Raw genomic sequence first — 15189 nt, 5'->3', positions numbered from 1 at the left:
AATAGGCAGTTAGGAAGGAGTGTTGTGTGCTGTGAGGTGTACCTGAACTGTCCTTCTACGTTAGGACTTCATGCAGCAACTAACAGTTTGCTCTATGTACAGAATAGCAGACTAGCCTTGGTCCATGCCCTGTGTGAGGTTATTAAATGCTTCAAATAAATTTCCAGGAACACAGACAAAAAGAAAGAAAATGCATCTATAAACTGTATTCTGAACAAGATGTAGAATATTATAGTCCTGTGTATAGTCCCTAGGGCTAAAATCGTGCTAAAACCAAGAAGCTTGTGTTGTGTAACCATTTCAAGCTCTTGCCTTCAGTAGAGATCTGTTAATACGGAAGTGTATTCACTATATCCTTCCCTAATTTTAATCCGCTTTAAAGATTTGAAACTTTTTCTGTGATTGTGTACATAAATTCTTCCACAGTTGACGTCTAGGAATTAGTTACTACTGTCTGATATTTTGTATCCTAAGAGCAGCACGTGTTTGATTTTATTACTTTACTTTTTTCCCCTCTTCTCCCCATGGCATTCTTTGCCTTATTGCATCTTGGACTCTCTTCAGAAAAAAGCAAAATAAAACCTGAAATCCTGTAAACATCATTCACTGTGAGGAGCTTAAAAATTCACAATTCTGAAGGTCAGTTTCCCTGCAAATACATTAGAGAAATGAGTATTTCCAGCAAAGATACTAAAGGAAGATTATAGCCTAAGTTTGTATGGGTCAAAAGTATCTCTGCAAAACACCTACGAAATATTACTTCCCAGGGTTACATTAGATGCCTTCTGTTAATAAAATTGCATTTGTTTCTGCACAAAATCGGTAAGTGATGGCACACACTGTAGCTCTACAGTAAGGTGACTCGCTAGTTTGAGACAACTTCGCTCTGCCAGTGTGAGTGTTGTGCATTTCCTTTTGGAGCCAGATGACAAAGATCTGACTGTCTTGTGCTTTGCCCTTGTCACCATTGCTGGAGATAGGTCTATGCGGCAAAATTGCATGTATGTGTGAGCAGACAAAATGGAATTTATTGATGGGGTAAAAGTGCTGTGAAGATAAGGTATATATGTTGTGAAGATAAGGTAGACATGTTAGTGGCTCAGTTAACATCTCCAAGGGATTCTGGGATTCAGTTGGTAGATGATCTCATTTTAAGTTGGAGTCCTATGTTTGCTTTTAGTACAAGACAGAATTGCATGTTCTTACCTTTCAATTTAAAAGCATGTCTTTGTCAAGAGTTTTAGAAACAAACAAAAAGACCCTGTCCAGTCTACATGCTGTTCAACTTGCATGGAAAGCCATGAGCAGCCACAGAGAGACTTTCAAATGTATTTCAAATAATCTCCACATTTGATTTAGTTATGTAGAATAGCTATTTCTCTTCCATCTTCTTTTATGCAGGTTTACATTCCACTGGAGAAAACAAATTTTCTGTTGGGAAGCTAGTTCTGACAAGCTGCCTTCAGTGGTTTTCGTTTTGTTCTTTTTAGATAGTTTGTTTAAAAAAAAAAAAAAAAGAGAGAGAGGAGGGGACATTTTAGTCTCCAATAGAAATGCATGTAATGTCAGCCAAAGCTGTACCTGATGAATAGCTATTTAAGAATATTACATTTGACCTGGAAATTGCATTGTTTCAGTTTCAGGCCAAGGGCGTATTGTCTTGCAGACAGTGATGAGGAATCCTCCAGTGCTGGGTCTTCAGAAGAGGATGATGCTCCTGAATTGGCAGGAGAGAAGCAGGTGACTCCAGGAGCAGAAGGGTGAGCTGTCTACATAGCGTGTGTTAATCCTGTCCTCCCCGCTGCGTTTCCAGACTTAGTGTAAATAGTATCTTGGTCCAGTCCTGTAATGCTCATTGTCACACAGAATGTCAGAGTGTGAGTATATCGAAGCAATTAAGCAAACACAACTCACCCATTTCTAGAGGAAAGAGCAGCAATCAAGCCATGTACCACAGAGTGAAAGGAAGCTGCTCTGCTGAGTGTTTAACCATGCTGGAGCAGTGTTCACCATACGGCACTCCTGCAGAGTGACCTGTACAGTGCTCCATTTGACACCTCCCAATTCCTTTGCTATTAGATTACAGAAAGCGCCAAGTCTTTGGGCCAGAGAACCTATGGGGACCTTCCCCAGCGTGTCTTGCCTGGTAGCAGAGCCAAGAACGGGATTTTGTGTGTGAACTAGAAATACTTTGTTTGTATAAAGTATTATACCCATACTGATCCCTTATTTCCAGTATGTTCTTTTCTTTAAGAAAACAACTGTTATTCAAGCCTAGCTTTCTTGCTCATGGTTGCGTGGTTTGTTTTCTTCTGTTTTTTTGTTTTTTTTTTTTTTTCTCCCCTAGAAGGGCTTTAAGTGTCTGGGCTGTGCAATACTGCCCTCTGATGCTGTGCAATAATTTTAAAGAAAATTTCCTAACATCAGTTTTGCCACGTCATTCCTTGTTTTGGCTGCTGTTCTGATTTTTTTTTTTTTTTTTCTTTTTACATCTGATTGAAATTATGCCATGCAATGAGAAATCCGTAGTAACACTGAAATGTCTCAGACAATTACAATGTTTTCAATGTCTGAACACGTCTGTGATTTTACAGTGAATATACCAAAAGGCTCCATGATATATTCAAAATGTTCAAGGGAGTTTCCTTGTAGTTTTACTCTAAAACTTTTTGAAAACTATGTGATGAATTGTTGGAATTATTTCAATAGATTAATTTCATATCTTTAATAAATATGTAGATCGTATAAAGAACTCTTAAGGACAAAGAGGGAGAACAAAGAATTTTTTAGTAAAATACTGAAATAATTTCCTTACACCTTTCAGAAAGCTTTATTATTATCACTACAGAATCTGGTGAGAGGGTAACTACTTTATCTGCGTAGAGTTACAGCTAGTGTAAAATCCAAAAGTTGAAATTAATTCACTCCTTTTGTATCAGCTGAGGAGTTTCTTGTCGTATCTCATGCTAAGGAAAAAGTTCTGTAAAAGGCTGGATAAACATTAATTTTTTTTCAGGATAGGAAAATATTATTTCCTTAGCAAGGCTATCTCTGCTATAGAACATCAAGAGCCACAATTAGGTATAATATAGTATGTGAAAATACATACTCTAAGGATAGCATGTGTGATATTTCTGAAATGGGATAGGTGTGAGAAAAGACATATTTGGTCCTTAAAGCATCTGGTTTAAAAGTGAGGATGCCATCTGACACTACTGCCAGTAAAAGTGGCCTCTTTCTGCAGGCATAGTTAACCTTTTTTGGAATATCATTTCACCCACTGCCAAAATTGCCTTCCTCTTCTTTTTCACCACCTTTATACTTGTAAATGCTACAATACCTGAAATGAAAACCTTTTTGTTTGACACACACTGTTAAATAGATTAGACGTGATAGTTGGACCTTGTATGCTGATACGTCCATATGTCTTGGTGCATCTGTGTCTTCACAGTTTTGTTAGAACGGTAATAGACACGTTGTCATTTCTCATGCCAGCTTGCTGGCAGTAATGATGCAAGTATATTTGCAGTTTTTAGAAATGTTGCATTTCGAATGCCATCTGGGAAGGAGGAGTGTTCAGACTGGACAGAATTTCTGCCAGACGCTTGTAGCTGACACAGTATGGCTGCTGTGTGAGGGCACTTGTAGGTACTGCTTGTACCTGTTCAGAATTTTTATATCAAAAACTCTAATAATTCAATAGGAAATCCCTGGGTGTCTTAGCAGACAATGGGTTTAAGAAAATTACTTTGATGTTCTCTATCTAAAGGTATGTCGGAGGACACCGGACAAGTAAGATCATGAGAATTGTGGATAAAATTACTAAGTCAAAATACTTTCAGAAAGCAACAGAGACTGAGTTTATTAAGAAGAAAATTGAAGAGGTCTCCAATACTCCATTGCTGCTAACAGTTGAAGTACAAGAGTGCAGAGGAACCCTAGTAATTAACATTCCACCTCCACCTACTGACAGGATATGGTAAGAGGAATTTACTGCAGACGTGGGCAATGTTTCAGGTGTGTGCAACCCAAGGAATTGCAACTAAGAAAAAAGGCTGAAATGGGTTCTGGAAGAGGTGCAATCCAAACTAGTTGTAAACGAGATAGGAACTGCTATTAAGAGAATATTGACAGTTAACACATTTAAGCACATGCTTCATGGGAGAGTTTATAATAAAACCTGTTGTGTGTTCTCTCCTCAGGTACGGCTTTCGAAGGCCTCCCTACCTGGAGTTAAAAGCTCGGCCAAAACTTGGTGAGAGAGAAGTGACTCTGGTTCATGTAACTGACTGGATAGAGAGGAAACTTGAACAAGAGTTTCAGGTATGTTTCCTTTACATTTCTGTTTTATTAATGATAGTTTTGGTCTATTAGAGCGGTGGGGTTTTAATTTTTGCATGTCTCGTATTTCATTCAAGGCTAGTTGGGATCCTCCACTGCTCCTGTTCAGTAGAAAGGATGTTAAGAATTCAGCTGAAACTGACTTCTGGGATGGTCTCAAGACCATGTGTAGACCTGGATGGAAATCTGTTCTAGCACTTGTCAGAATGATTTTTAGAGCCAAAAATGCAACTTCTTTGAAATAGGTACCATGTCAGAATTTGTAGTACTTAAATAAAACCATAATCCTTGGTGTTCTTAGACGATAGAGGGCCAAACTGTTGTCTGGAATTAAGAACAGATGAGGCAGTAAGGTGTCCTGTTACTACTTCCTGTAAAATAAAATAATTTTTAAAAAAATCACATTGACCACAGTGCAAAATAGGAAGAAACCCTCAAATTTACAAATACTTCAGTTTACTGACCAGATTCATTCCAGAGCCCAACTTCTACAATCAACCAGAAATCAAACCTGCTTATTTCGTAAAAAGTACAGATTGGAAGTATATAGGTAAGAACTGAGAAAGCAGAGTTAAGAAGTGTTGGTATGTTTCTTGTAGTGCTATTTCAATTGAATGGAAAGTGCAGAGATCTTCATATTTCTGAGCTTCATTTATAGCTGCAACACAACTAAATGGCTTGAGTTCATGGACACCATAGGGCTTCAGCGTGGGCATTGACTCAAATAATACTGAACTCAAGAACCATTTATGTGGAAATTTGTTGCATTTTTTAACTAAACAAATCAGAAAACTGAGTTTTCAAGTGGCATATGAAATGTAACTTGATTTAATTGCATCTTTTTCACAGAAAATCTTCGTCATGCCAAACATGGATGATGTTTATATTCCTTTAATGCACTCAGCCATGGATCCCCGCTCCTCTATGTGCCCTTCTAAAGACCTGATCACGGAGGCCCCAGATCAACCATGACATGTGAAGACTCTTGCAGTTTACAGTATTATAAAAGTTATTCTCATGGTTTTATAAACTGTGCTGTAGTTCTCATCCTTAACTTGTGCCACTTCCCCCTCCCCAAGGACTGCCTATAACCATACCTTTGTGCTCACTTGCCTGGTTATTGTTCCTGTGTACTTCAGCTACATGAAGTTTCATTCTGTTAAGCAGTTGATTTATTTTTGTACTGGCTGCCATCAGGATTTTAACTCGGAGGCTAAGATGACCTGTTCTTTGGGGGAGGGAGGAGGAACCTAACTGTTATAGATCAAGGAGCTTGTTGACATACCTTTTGTTCAGCTTATGTTTTCATGCTACGTTAATGTGCATTAAAGCATTGAAAGGTTGTTTGGCAGCAAAGGAACTGCGTGCCAAATGGAAAAAAATCCTAAATAAGGAATGAATTTATAAAACTGGAAGAATACTTTTCTTTCTCAGGCAGTTGGAGGTGTAGAATGAACTGTTTTATGTTCTTTCACTTCTGCAGTCAATAGCTTGTGTCAAGCAATCGAAATATGAAATGCTTTCAGGATAAAAGAATGTAAATTGGATGTATAGGTAATATTGTGATTCAATGTGGTATATACATATTACTTTTTTCATACAAAACTTGTGCTTTTTTTGGGAAGCAAGTAGCCATAAAACACACACAACTATTAGTGAAAGTGGGACTGTCCGATTTTTGTAAACGAGGGGAAAAAAAGTTGGTAAAGCCATGAGACCAAACCATAGCAAGCCGCCTTATAGTGAGATACAATCACCTTGGTTCATGATTAATTCTGAATGTTTATAAAGACATGAGCACACACATAAAATATCAATACTGCACATGACCAGAAGTACTTAGTTACCCTACCGTGTATAGAGCCTCTTGCTACAGTGAAACACACACCAAGTTTTTTCTTATAGAAGAGTTTGTTGCTGTGATTCTTTTCCATTGCACTGTGTTTACACGCGAAGCATGGGACCAAATTCTCATGTTACAGCCTTGCAACTCCAGACGTCAAATCGCTTGATGTTTGTGAAAACAGCTGTGACTGAAAGACTTTGACCCCCATGCATTGGTTTCTTGGACTTTGTGGAATAGAAATTCAACCATTGCAGTTATTCAAGCTGATCGCGATGTAATTAAGACTGTTTCTGCTAATTAATGGCCAAAACTAAGGGGAGAGGGGGAACTGCCTTTTATTTCTATCTGGTATGATGATTCAAGACTCAAAGTATGCAGTAAATCCAATATTTGAACACTACATATCCACTATTTAACATATGTAATATTTTTCGGATATTCAGTGTTGCCAACTGTTCATGGATGTCAGAAAACATTTTAGTTTACGAAGAAGGTGAGTTTTGGCTCTCCTTTTATAACATGATTTGCTTTTTTTTTAGAAGTAATTTTTTAAGAACTTTTTTGTACGTTGTGTTGTCACATTTGATGTAAATCAAAATTTCCATGTGTAACTTGATGATTTACCATCTCTAAATGAAGCTATTATATTGAAGGTTTTTTAAACAGCACCTTGCCTGAAACATAAAAGAAAACTAGCATTTAATATATTTAAAATTAATTCTATATTTGAACACCTATTTTTGGTTACCTTTAATTGAAATATTAGTAGGTTATATTTGTTACCTGAAGTCCTCCTTGACCATTCCAGGCTGTGTATATTCTGGGGTTTGCTCTGATTATGTAGGCATTATTGCCTTTCCTGAAGTCTGCATGTCTTGTACGCAGGTCTTTTATATGATTTGATTTCTATGTGCAATAACTAAAGTCAAAGGACTAGATGCACTAATGTGTAAACAGATTTAGAATTATTACACAAGATTGTCATATTGCACTTCATAAACTGTGGGTAACTCCAATCTGCTTGCTTTGTTTTATTAAATAAATTTATCCCATGTCAAACAATTACTCAGTTGAAATTTATTTGTACATAGCGCTTAGCCACTATCTTCTGCAAGTTGTTTCAAAAACTTCGCTAGAAAGGCAACTTGATAAGACAACATAGCGTTCTATCTGCTTTTCAGATAGTTGCACATGGTCGTTATGGCATGTTGATTTTAGGGTTAACCAATACTGAGACTTTCTAGCTCTAAAAAGTAAAAGCTTAAATTGAATAGTTTTACTGTAGTGAAACTAAATTTCACATTAGGAACATGTTTTAAAAATGTATTTTTTTTCATTGCACATCTGTGGAAAGCTTGATCACCAGGAACTAGAGAACAGAGGTACCCTTCATAGTAGATTTGGTGGTGAAAGCCTCTCTGAGCTTAAGCATCTTTTACTGTCTTCCTGGCCTGGGCTACTACTCTTGTTTGCCCAATCCTGTCACAGGGTGGGTATACACCTAACTTTTCTAAATACAGGAAACACTGCGTAACTCCAGCCTCTCTGCCTGCAGGACAACACGAACACAGACAGAAAAGCTGGATGCCCTTCAAGCAGCTGCAGCTTAGATCACTGGAGTCAAATTCCCACTGTTTCATGTTCTCTTTAGCGGTGCGCATAAAGACAGACCAACACAGATGGACAAGCTTCCTGCTTTATAGCTAGCTCACCTTCACCCTAGCGCTTTACTCCTGCAACAGCTGGGCAGTGATTGCAGCACTTTAGCTACTTTATGTCCCCTACTGCTACTGCAGGAACACTAGATGCAGTGGCGTGGGCTGCGTTAAAGTCCCGCTGAACCAACCGATGGAGCACGAGTAACCTGGATCCCCTTTCATGCCCGTATTTGCCCCCTCCTCTCGTACCACGCCAGGTGCGAGAGCCGCGGGCTGCCGTCCGTGTGCAGGAACCCCGGCCAGGGGACCGCCTCCGCACCAGCACCCGGTGCCTCTCCGTCAGGCTGCGGCGCCATTTTGTGGGGCGGCTGGGGGAGGCCTCGCCCAGACGAACTGTCGCTTGCTTTTAAAAGCACCACCCGGGTCGGGCCGAGCAGCACCAGTTATGAACAAGCGCTTCGCTCTAGCACTGCTGCTTGGCCGGCGGCGCCGCGGGCGGGACACGCCGCCGGGTCAAAGGCAGTGCGGGGAACGGACGGACACGCGCGCAAGAAGCAGCCGGAGACGTTCAAGGGGAGCACACAGCTTTATTTGCCGTCACCCGTCGCCACACGGGCCCTGTAAGACACGGAGGGAAAAGGGTAGGTCTGCTTCCTGCAGATCCACAATCGCACGTGTCTAAGGAGCCCGGCCCTCCCACCACCAACGCTCACCGTCGCCCACCGCACTGATAGAAAGGCCGAACTTCCGCCTCGCAGCCCTTTATAGAGCGACGGCACCCCGCCCCTCCTTTGCTCGCCCAATAGCGTTCAAACGGGGAGGGGGGGGCACGATGTGCTGATCCGGGTGCGGCTGCGCGCGAGGGTGGGCGGGGCTACTGCCCGGAGCGCCTGAGGAAGGGCAAGTGCTGACATGGCGGCGGGCCGGGGGTGGTCATCTCTGAGAAAGCCTGGATAGCCCGCGCTCCCGCGGCGTCTTCGTTCGCCTTTTCAGAAACAATAGCACTCTTTTCTTTTAGTAGCTCGCTCTAGCACTTTGTTGCTGTTAAGAAATAGGGCTTAGTATTAAAAAGGTAAAAGCTTAGGCCCCGCTCGGACCTCAGGGCTGCCCACTTCAGAGGTGGTTTCTCAGTCTCTGAGGAGAGGTGCTGGGGAGCGGGAGGGCACACGGCAACGCTCCTCTTCCAGCCCCGGGATGCCTCCTGCCGCCTCAGGCCCTGCTTGTAATGTTGACCCTGCCTTCCTCCGGGCTGTTTGGAGGGACTTGAGTAAAACAACTGCAACTCGGTAGTGGCACAGGCAGTGTTTGCGCAGCCATTGCCGTGGCACAGAGCGGTGCGGTAGGCGGGCTGCTCATCAAGTGATGCAAATGCTCCAAATCCAAGACCACTGTAAAGAAACCTGTCTGTCAGTACTGGAGAACTGGAATAACAGTGTGTTTCGTAGCTCAGGAATGGTTTTATGTATTCAGACTTGCGGCTTAGATCATAATTCTGCCTCCTGCCCATATAATCAGAGGCACACTTATTAAAAGAGGGAGCTGCCAGAGCTGATCTGTTATGTGCCTATTGCATAGTTGGTACTCGCTGTGCTCTGCAGCTCCACTAACGATATCAGTATTTAAAAGCAAACAATATGTAGCAAGGACAAAGTGGCTTTGTTATATAAATAGGCATCTGACAGCTAGGCCTTTGCCAAGCAGTGTTAAGTTTACTCTCTTCTTTTTAAAGCTTCTTCCATTGGATTTGGTATTTTTTTGTGTTTATTTTTATCTGTTCAAAGGAGCTTGGACCTGGTTTATGGTTCCGAGAGATACCTCCTTAGTTTTTGCATTTAAGGCATTGCATGGCACATGGCGGCCAACAGCAACTTTGTCAAAAACAGGAGCTATGCCAAATAAATTTGGCCCAGTCTGCTTTGAAAATGAAAAATCAATAGGGAAATTGTACCGGGGCAGGACGGTGCTGGAGGAGAGAGGCTATGCGTTAAGCCTGAATTTACCCACGAGGTATTTAAACAAAAAAAAACCAAACAAACCCACAACAAAAACCAACCAAAAAAACCCAGCAGCATCGAGCTAGCGATTTAAAATGTCAAGGGCTCTTAGCCGAGCCCCTTCCCCGGGGCCAGGCTGCAGTTTTGCCGGGGCTTAGCACAAACGGAGAGACTCCGGTCGCAGAACAAAGCCGCAGGGCCTTTGCCTTGGCCGCCTCCGTGCTCCTGGGCCGCGGCCCCGGCGGCCGAAGGCGGTCCAGTCAGCGGTCTTCGCCAGCGGCAGCCGAAGGGGACCCAGTCAGCGCTTCCCGGAGGCCGAAGGCGGTCCAGTCAGCGCTTCCCGCCCTCGGCGGCGGGGGCCCCGCCCCGCCGGGCGGGGAGCGCCGGACACGCTGCGGCCGGCAGTCAGCGCCACGCGTGGGGAGGAGTTTGGGGGGAAGCCGGCCGGGCCCCCCGCGGGTGGCAGCCATGGGACCGCTCCGCCGCTGTCTTCTTCTCCTCAGCCTGGTGTTGCTGTCATCGGGGACCGGGGTAAGCTGAGCCGGCCCGCTGGGCCTGGGCCGGGGCGGAGGGCAGGGACAGCGGCCGGAGGAGGTTGGGCATGGGGCGACCGAGCCGGTGAGGGCCAGGGGAGGCCTCGCTCCGTGCAGGACGGGCGTTCGTGGGTCCGGGCTCACCCCCACACCCCCCGGCTTCCCTCGCTGCGGGCAGAGAGGGGAGCCGGGGGGAGGGTGGGGGTGAGCCCGGACCCACGAATGCCCCGGTGGGCTCCTGCCAGACGCTTTGCCTTAAGTTTGCATTATGTCTGTGTATGCGCAGGGGTGAGGGGCTGCAATGTCCCAGCCTGATCCAAGCTCAACAGCTGTGTACCTGCTTCTGTGCCGTCGGTTGTTGCACCTAACACCGTACCTGAACGTGTAGCGTATATAATAATCCTTGAAATATAAAACCTCAGTTAATTTCCCATAAAGTAACCCATGAAAGTAGGACAAAGAAACTTTTGGGAGCTGAAACTATGTAGGTGGATAGAGGAACTAGTGAGCCGTGCTAGGAGATCTTTGTGCTCTCCCTTCATAACCTCATAACTTGAGGGCCTTGTTTTCTTTCTGGAAAGAAAACCACCTTGTATATATGTTGATATCCAAATACAAACGATTAGCCGCATACCCTGTATACTGTCTTACAGCATTTTGATCATTCTGTTTCCAGACCAAAGGTAGCAATGTACACTAAATGTACATATGGTTGGTTGGTATCCAAAATAGACTACAGTTCTAAAGACAAAGTGCACAAGTCACCACCCTACAAAACCTCTTAAGAAATAACCAGGTTGGTTATAAGAAGCATGGAGCAGTAAAAGCACAGGGAATAGGGAAACTGGTGCAAAGCAGATGGAATGCTGAGCAGATTATTTGTATGGAGGTAATAAATTTCAACAGTGTACTTTAAAATGGGTGCTGTCTGCTGTGTTTGTACTGAGATGGAAATTAAGTATTCAAAAATTCAGTTGTGAAAGGTGATCTTTTTTGTAAATTCTCAGGATCAGGAGACAATAAAAAAGCCAGCTGACATTTACTGTTTCCATTATGCTAAAGTGTAGCTGAGGAAAGTTTTAGGTTATGTTCTTTGAAGGATCGTTCATTGTTACCTGAAAGTGCTGGTGTAATATATGGGGTTATAGTTCAGGTTAAGCAAAGCTGAAGGCTTTGTTTCTCGCCTGGAATATGATAGCTCCACTCCCCTTCTTTAAAAGCAAATACATTTAGTAGTGAAGCTGTGTAACATACCTCGTGTTGTTACTTCATTAGGAAACTGGAAAAAATGAAATGCAGACTGTCAACAAAAGTTACTTTAAAATCTTTATTGTAGAGTGCTAATGACTTTGTCTTAGTCTGACTATAAGGTCGGACTGAGATCTCTTCAGGGTCCTGACAGGTTTGGAGTTCAGATTTTGCAGGGAAAACACTGATTTGCACGTCATGAAGTTTTAAATATAGTAGTCAATGAGAATACAAAGAAATATTAAATACTAAAAATACTTGTCGAATCAACAGATTATTACTAAGCTGTGTGTAATTTTATTTACATAGTCACAAAAACCTAGACTTGGATCCCAGTAGAATTCAGCCCCTTTTTTCTCTAGATTTCTCTCTCCTCTTGGTCTCCCCGCCCTGCCATCTTACCTCAGATCAGTATCTGATCTCAGGTTCTCAATTTCTCTGTTTCTTTTCTCGGCTCTTACCGTAGTCCTTCTGCTCTGCCAGCAGTAGTCCTCACCGTGACTTCCAAGTTGAAATCTATTCTGTCCTTCAGTCCCTTTTCAGGACTAGTTTTAGTTTCTGTGAACTTAGTCACAGTCATCTCACCTGTGATTAACCTATTTAACTGGGAAGGCTTATTTAGAATTATTAACATCACTTGAGTAATACATTCCCATGAAAAAGACTGGCATACAATTCTTGGTATTGAGGTAACGTGAAAAACATGAGATTGCCTGAAGATTTTGCAGATTGTGTTTTCTATGGATTTCCTTTAAGTGTACTAGTGATCTGCTGCTCTGGATTTTCTTTGATAAATGTACTCTTTGTTACTTTATATCCCAACTTGAATATTGTTTTCCTACAATTTATATGTTCATACAAGGGTTTCCTTTTCTGTCTTTTCTTTGTAAAATTAAATGTTATTTCATATTATTTAAGTGACACAGCATATAGCTCTTGGAATTGCCCTAGCAATGTATGGGAACACAGTTTAAAGGGTGACATCTCAGATACAGCAATGAGAAATGCAGTAGAGGTGTCAGTAAATAAGCAGTCACCATAAATATTATATAGTACTGATTTACAGTTCTCTGTAGTTTTTGTGAGCTGTGGACTTTCCAAACTCTGCCTGTTTGTCTTTTAACGTGGAGTCAGTGCAAGTCAAAAATAACAACCTCTCTGGGATTAAACTGGCATTTAGAAGCTGGGTCTGTTCCCTCCTGCAGCCAGTGGGACTGGTTTCAGTGCTCTATTACACGGTGTGCGCAGGCAGCACATGCGGGCTGTTCTTGACATGGGAAAACCCCAGCATTAGCCAGATGTCTTTTGTTCTAATTCCTTCTTTATCTCAGCCTGAGGTGTTTGGCCAGTTAACTGATAGGAATGAAAAAACCTTCTGACGTCTGACACAGGTTAAAGAAGACGTCTTCAATCACCATGTTAATTAACATCTATGTGTTTTATTTCAGTTGTAGATCTCCTTGGTCACTCAAAAAATAGTATGGGTTTAGGGGTTTTTTGGGGGGGAAGGAAAACTCGTCTTACACACCTGAAATTATGACAGCTCTATCCTGGAGTGTAAGTTCATGTGTTTATAACTCTGCTCTTCTACTAATTTTGTTTGCTGGTGTTCTTGTGAATGTTGTAGTGAGTTTTGGGTTTACAGAGAGACCCAAATCTGAAAACTTAGCTGGGGCTTTATGGTGTAGAGCACCACTCAAAGTTCAGTCGAGTCAGAGGACAGTTGGAGCAGACCTCCTATTGGAGGGACCTCGCGATTTTTCCTATTCTAGTATGAATGAGCATATGAATGAAAAGTTGCTGGAACTAGGTTACAGTGTTGATGAGAAATAGTTAACAAAGACATGTTGGAATTTAGTTTAAGATGAAAAGATCTGTAGATTTGATTTCACTTTCTAAAGAAGATTTTATTTATTTTTTGTCAGCTCTCTTTGGTACTTTAACTTTGTTATTAATTATACTGAAAAACTGCCCCCTGGTAGTTTATTGAATTTTAGAAAGAGTTTCTTCATGGCGTAGTTTTATTATGCATGGTGAGTTTAGCCTCTAGCCTGGCATTGTAATTAGAGGATAGCTGTCAAAACCAGGGTAATGAATCATACGCTATCTGTGATGAATATGCCAATTGCTTGCAGCGTGCCCTAATGTTTAAAAATATTTTGCCTTGCATCCTTATTGGTTTACCAGTTCTGGTTCCAGTAGTGTAAATGATGGTATAGACCTTTCCTTATTAAGAGGAAAGTGGTGCTGTTAGTGCTGTAGTTGTTTTTTAATAGTTTTTTAGTAAAATGCAAATGTACAGCCTGATATATATTAAGCTAATTATGGAGTGAGGAATGTAGAACTTTTTTCCTTGAGTGATTATATATCTTGTCAACTTTTTTTGTTTTGTAAGCTAGGCATTACCAAAGAAATTATGAAGATGTAAATTATAGTTAGCAAACCATCCATCCTTTGTCATCCATCAGACCTTATACGTTAAGTTCAGTGTATATGTATTCCTACTTAAGACTTAGAAAAGAAAATTATTACCTGGTAACACATGGCAATGTGATTTACTAGTAAGCACTCAATTATTTCTATGAAATCAGTAGCACTTCTCAGAGTCAGCAGCACACCATCACACATCCAGTGTCACTATGAAGTGTTTTCCTGTTCTTTATTCATACTTGAAGAACCTCTTGTGGTATCACTGTCACAGCAAAACATATTTCTAGGTTACAGAACGATAACCTCAAGGAACTGAGTGGCCTGCTTTTCTTTCTTTCTGCTGTTTCCACTGACTTCAGTGGGATTTGTGCATACTTGGTGACCTGCATTTCAAAAGTACTGCTTTAAGCAGATACATTAATGGAAGAAATTCTTCCTGTGGAGATCTGTTTTCATGTAACACAGTAAAACAAAATAGGGCATTGCTCTGCTAACCCTTAAAAAAATTTGAAATGTTGCGGTGAACGATGATAATATCTTCTTTGACGCTGAACTGTACCATAGACATATACAAACACACCAGAACTTGTTCTACAGCTTTCACTGACCTACGTTTGACTCCGTGGGTCCTTCAGAATTGTTTTGAGTCATTTTGTTACTTTGATTTCTAAAACATTTTATCTAAAGATGTAGTAGATCTGGATTGAGGGGGAGATTCTTATGCGAGTGTTAACTAGTACTTATGAAGGGCATTTCTATTTATAAAATGGTATTGCTATTAGATAGTATATTTCTGTTCTAGCTTAAAAATGCTATTTTCTATTTAGTCCCAAATTTTAGGCTGCTACGGATTGTCAGCAGTCAGCACTTTAAAGCATTTGTCAAAGTTGAACTCAATGAGAGCTTGAAAATCTGTGTTTTGAATTAAATTATTAAAAAATTAATTCTAAAGCAATCCCCAAGTAATTTCAAAATAATGTAAATCCTTAACATCATACATACTTAACATCACTGTTGATGTGGAAGATTATTATGAGTACAAACTGTCAAGGCAGTGGAAGCTTTCACTGAATTCCAAAGAGAGTAGTTGTTAAAATAGACATTATTGCAGTTTCAGATAAAATAAAAGAATACCCAAA

At 41.4% G+C, this 15189-nt stretch overlaps 2 protein-coding genes across 3 annotated transcripts in view; both read left to right on the top strand.

The window, feature by feature from the left end:
• TEX2 (testis expressed 2) overlaps nt 1-7252 on the top strand; it is an 84909-nt gene extending 77657 nt beyond the window's left edge. For both annotated transcript variants that reach the window (XM_082491964.1, XM_082491965.1), the window contains 4 exons: nt 1638-1760; nt 3770-3979; nt 4203-4323; nt 5191-7252. In XM_082491964.1, the coding sequence (XP_082348090.1) occupies nt 1638-1760; nt 3770-3979; nt 4203-4323; nt 5191-5313 (577 nt within the window). In that variant the 3' untranslated portion in view covers nt 5314-7252. The remainder of the gene's footprint in view (nt 1-1637; nt 1761-3769; nt 3980-4202; nt 4324-5190) is intronic.
• A 3013-nt stretch (nt 7253-10265) lies between these two features.
• The window catches only part of ERN1 (endoplasmic reticulum to nucleus signaling 1), a 39692-nt gene continuing 34768 nt past the window's right edge, over nt 10266-15189 (top strand). Inside the window, exon 1 of the mRNA XM_082491995.1 lies at nt 10266-10370. Coding sequence (XP_082348121.1) covers nt 10308-10370 — 63 coding nt within the window. The 5' untranslated portion in view covers nt 10266-10307. The remainder of the gene's footprint in view (nt 10371-15189) is intronic.

Source organism: Vanellus vanellus (genome assembly GCF_965231255.1).
Source record: "Vanellus vanellus genome assembly, chromosome: 17".
In the NCBI taxonomy this organism is placed as follows: domain Eukaryota; kingdom Metazoa; phylum Chordata; class Aves; order Charadriiformes; family Charadriidae; genus Vanellus; species Vanellus vanellus.
This window is presented reverse-complemented; position numbering and strand designations above follow the sequence as displayed.